The following is a 5,306-nucleotide window of genomic DNA, read 5'->3' on the forward strand; positions in this document are numbered from 1 at the left end:
CAATCAGGACGTCACATTTACAGAAATGACTTCATTTTAACGATATCGAAAATCTCGTATGGCGTTGTCGTCTTTTCTTGGCTCATAGTATGTATTAAACAGTAATTCTTTGATGGGTAATTATTTTTATTTTTTATATTGTTTCAGTGATATTACATACTGAATAGAATTACTGGTACTGTTTGAGAATGAGCTGATATGTTTCTCACGACAGTATAAAAGGAATACATTGTCATTCGGTTTAGTGAATGAATTTTTTCCTTCACATCAAAGAAGCGTCTCACTTTGAACGAAACCTAGTAAATAACTAGCAATTTGCTTTCGTTTTGAATGTCATAATTGTTGCAGAAAAACAGAATATACGGTTAGTTTTTTACAATACAAGTTTTCTTTTCTTTTGATGTTCAACACAGAAAGCCTTTTGTAGAAGACTTCTTAAAGGCCCATTACCTTTCCGGAGCAAAATATAAAGGTTTCTTAAAAAACATAAATAACATCAGAAAATGCGTACCGATGACTTAAAATAAGGTTACGACACCAAGCATATGCAAGATTTCCTGCGTAATATATGAAAACAGTGGAGAGTCAATTCGCTGTTTTGCCGTCTGGCGCAGTGATAGTCAACTGCCGCCAGGTATTTAGGACGACGGCGGGAAACATAATACGACCCGCGTTATGAAAATAAACATTTTATTTATTTTAATCAAATCGTTCGGAAGGTGATGATAAATGTAGTATTAACGGTAAGTTAATAATTTTTGCGTTTCGGAAAGGTAGTGGGCCTTTAAAACCTCACTTGTAATTTTTTAAACAAAGAAATTTATCAATTTTCCGATTTAACCCTACACCCTGGCATTAACATATTTTACAGGGTTTGAACTATAATGCATTACTTATTTAGGTTTTTCTATATGAATTTATTAAGAGGATTATTTACATCGTGTGCTTCCGCTACGCCTGCATTTTATAACAATAGGAAAAAAGGTAAAATAAATTGCAATTATGGTCTGTATCATACACGTTTCTTACTAAATGTACTTACCTGGAGTTGACCTATGCATACATTTATATTAATTATAGTAGTTCACTAGCAATTGATACTTACATGTACATTATAGAATCGTTGTCGTGATGAAATATCATATTATAAAACATTTATTAAGGGCAATGAAAGAAAACATGCCGATTATGCATATGCAAAATACATATATGTTGTGGAATGCATTTATAATTCAGACTATAATCATTATCACAACATACTTGCTGATATATGTTTTTGAAATGTAGGCTTCCGGTATACGTACAGCCCTTCACATCCAATGTTATACATGCATAACCCTTATAGTAACATCTAATTTTAATAAAATAGGTTCATGGGCAAATTACATAGCATATCTAGATATTTGTATGATAAAAGATATATCATTTTATTTAATCCTATTATAAACGTAAACCAGCGAGCGAGCCGTGGTGGGAATAGAACGGTAATCGTTCAGTTTATACTCCTCGTCATTCAACAATAACGCCAAACGATGTTCTAGCCATGTTTTGCATAATTTTGCTAATGTTCATCTGAACCAAACACATACATGCTGTCCTGACTCCTCTTCTCTTTTGCGATACCTCATAACCATACTCCAAAGTTTGAAAGATAAAAGATACAACCAAATATTTTCAGAACCTAATTCCGTTAAACATTTCTCTGATTTATTGGATGGTCATTACGCAACCTGGTCGGATAGTTGATATTGGTTACTTTGATATATTTGAAAGGTCAAGTTGATGAGGTTTCTATCTAGTTTAAAGTCAGGTTTTTACCTTGACCCAAACATTTTTGTGATTTTCTAAATATAAATGTCTCTATTTGTAACAAGGTGTCATAAGAAGCATGTATCAGAAAATTAGACATACAACGATTTGAAGAAATGATCATCTTGATAGTCATTTTGAAAAAAAAAATATTACCCTTACTCGTAAATGCACTTCAAGCTTTGATGCGGTGCTGTATTTATCCTTGCATATTATGTATTTAAACCATACTAGCTTAGCATAATAAGGTGATTTTCAGTTGCTGAAAGCATGAACATCTGTTCAGGATAGATATGGATACATCTATTCTGGACAGATATGGATGCAACCGTTAATAAAACACCACATACATACAACCATATGGCTGTTGGTGTACTCCTACTTTTTGTATTCGTTAAAATTAAAGAATGCCAACTCAGAAACACACGTTAAAATTCAGGATTGCTTATGACTACCTTAGTTAATCTTTAGTGAACTAATGGGTTTTTAACTATGATGTTCCGATATTATACACGTATACGTTCTGCTAAGAATAGAAAGAAGAAAAATAATTTGTATATGGATATATGAGTGCAAGTAGATTGCATTTTGTACGGTTCAGGGGAGATAATTTAACCTTTGATGCATATGGGTTATTCTAATATACTGAATTTTTGGAAGAATAAATGGAGATAGACGTGTGTCTAATCTCTTAACCAGGATGTAGAGCTCTGTGAATTTTCCAACCTCTCAATCAGGCAACAACTCTTCTTCATATCATACTGCAAGTTTTAGATAAATTGAAACTTTCCGAAGATCTTTATAAATTATAACAACTGACACTGATCGCTTATGAAATTCTTTTATTTTTGTATTTCAAAGCGATGACAGGAAAACGTTATTTCATACAGACAACGCACGAAAGATATTTATTCTGCTCGTATGGAGGACATCTGAGTGATCCACATTGAGCTCTTACAGCGAAGAACAACTTCCCATTATCGTTGGTGTCGGCTCCTCCGTCTAAAGGTTGTGCGTGTTCATCTACGCAAACGTATTGCGATGCCGCGTTATGAGTGTATTCACCCGCTGCCAGCGACCCGCTGTACGCCTTCGTCCAGCCGCTGTAGCAGGTGGTCCGCGCCGGTATCATCAAAGAGGAGGCAAAAGATTTAGGTCTACAGACCGCACATGGCACTTCTTCGTCGCGAGATTTCGCTCCAAATGGCGTATGCCCGGGGTTTGCTTCATATTCAGCTCCGTACATTTTCGCTGAGTAGTCATCGTTTGTTAAGTTACTGTATGGTCCCCAAACAGGGTCCCTAGGCAAACATACATATTCTGCGGCCGCTCCTGTATCGCCATACCAAGACCCGCCCGCGTAGCCTGCACATAAATCATATCAGTTGTATACATTATTAAAAATTGACAAATAAGCATAAAACTTATAAGTTATTTTTTGTTTTATGTGGTGGATATTTATCAAGGATATAAGATAATAGCTTGATTGATCAATTCTACTTACCTGAATATACTAACTCCGTCAGGTTGGCTGGACAGTCGGTCCTTCCCCAGCGGACAAATGTAGCACCGCCTCGATCTGAAGTCAGACATGTGAAGTTAACGACGAAGTTTTACTTAGAAAATTAAATGTCGCTCCTTTGTTGAATTTGGTTTGCTCTATCCGAAATTTTCAAATTTGCAAATGCTAATCATAATCAACTTAGATAAAATTGTCATTTTGATCGTCTTAAAATATTCTATTATTTTCAGTGTCCTTTGTAGTAAAATTTGCGATGAAAATTTCGTCGTCACTGTTTTGTGTGTTTCCACAAATTATCAAATATTCATTATTTCTTCATAATTTTTCTTTATGACTTTTCGTCCGTAAGCAATTATTGTTACCGCTACTTTTAAGAAAGTCTTTACTCAAGGGATCTTCCTCATTTTCCATGCATATGTTCAGTTAGAACCCATGTTGTTGGTATAGCATTTTGGGACCGATCGGTCAATAAAATGGTTGACAACAGCAGTCTTGGATTTTGATATTTGAATTGAAGCGCTTTACCACTTATTTCTCAGAAAGTAGTCATGGGATCTGTCTCAAAATTTCATATATATGACTCTAGTTGTCCATATTATATTTTAGGACCGATCAGTCAAAACGAAAGGGCGATAGCTGGTGGCTATTTCAAAAGAGGATTTATAACTAAAACAGATAATGTGTTCCGAATACCTTGGTTTGCCTGTGATATTAGCTGTTCAAGTGATGAAATTTTCCCATTTTGCGCCTGTATCGTGGTTTGTAGAGTGTGTATATCTCCTGATTGAGTCTGAAGTTTAGACTCCTGTGACAGTACGGTGGACTGCAGACTTTTAATTTCGCTATTCTGGGACTGCACTGTCGAGTGTAGGGTCTGTAGTTCTCCAGTTTGGGACAGTACCGTAGTTTGTAGGGTTTGCAGTTCACTCTGTAGGTGGGTCATCTGTTGCTGGACGTAGGCAGGGTCATTAAGTAAAATCCGCTTCTCTTTACTCTCATTACAATGGACAAAACAGAAGAACACGTACAGAATGGTTACTGACAAACTACCTTTAGCCATTTTGTGAAGTTCAAAAGGTTATCAATTCAAGCTAACGCGTTGAAGGCCGTCATATAGGTACGTAATCATATTTAGGTCAGCCGAGTATGAGTGACAGTACCGATTCAGATATAAGACTACCAATAGGTATTTATACTCAAAAATATACGGATACGTATTTGAAAGGGAACAATCATTATTGGTAAATATTACCTGGTATGAGGTTTTTTTTTAAATAGAAAATTAGACTTTATCGTAATTTAGCTTGGTTGGATTTGATTGGTTGTGAACATCTTAGCGTGTATTGTTCAATGTAGTATCTGGACAGCTACTGTTTGACCTAGAATGCACTATCATTGTACATTGTACATGTACCACCTCAAAATAGTGGAACTGTACGATAGTCATTAGTGTGGTTCGTCAGACCATGTCATGTCGGACTCTTGCATTAACGACCCATGCATGTGCCAGTACGCCAAGCGAAGAGCGACTGTGCGACATTTGCGCCAAGTAAAGAGCGATAATGCGACAGTGCGCCATGTGACAAACACGGTCGAATGGCGCATTTCGTTCTTCGCATGGCGCTTTGTTGCCAGTCGCGACCCGACGAAGCGAACATGCGACAGCACGCGTACAACAATACGCTATGTACGGCGCGACAAACACACTGTCGCATCGCGCGTTATTGCGCTGTCTCATGGCGAATTGTTGCATGACGCATTGTCGTCTAAAGCAGCCATTGTACTAACGACCTGCGTACGGTTATTATACAAATATTTCATGGCCTACTGTGCTCTAGTTCATAATATTTAACATGAGGTGGTGGTAATCAACAAATGCTATATTGCATGAGGCCGAAGGCCGAGTGCAATATAATATTTGGTGATTACCAACACCGAGGGGTAAATATTATGACTAGAGCACAGTAACCCATGA

The 5,306-nt window shown here is 36.8% G+C and overlaps 1 protein-coding gene across 1 annotated transcript; it reads right to left on the reverse strand.

Annotated features, from left to right (window-relative positions):
- Positions 1-2,553: 2,553 nt before the first annotated feature.
- Positions 2,554-4,701, reverse strand: LOC138330928 (uncharacterized). Its single transcript, XM_069278409.1, has 3 exons — positions 4,025-4,701; positions 3,314-3,388; positions 2,554-3,174 (listed from the first exon to the last, which is right to left on the reverse strand). The coding sequence occupies exons 1-3, from the start codon at positions 4,389-4,391 to the stop codon at positions 2,687-2,689; spliced, it is 930 nt and encodes a 309-aa protein (XP_069134510.1). The 5' UTR covers positions 4,392-4,701; the 3' UTR covers positions 2,554-2,686.
- Positions 4,702-5,306: the final 605 nt, after the last annotated feature.

Source organism: Argopecten irradians, chromosome 9, assembly GCF_041381155.1.
Source record: "Argopecten irradians isolate NY chromosome 9, Ai_NY, whole genome shotgun sequence".
NCBI lineage: Eukaryota > Metazoa > Mollusca > Bivalvia > Pectinida > Pectinidae > Argopecten > Argopecten irradians.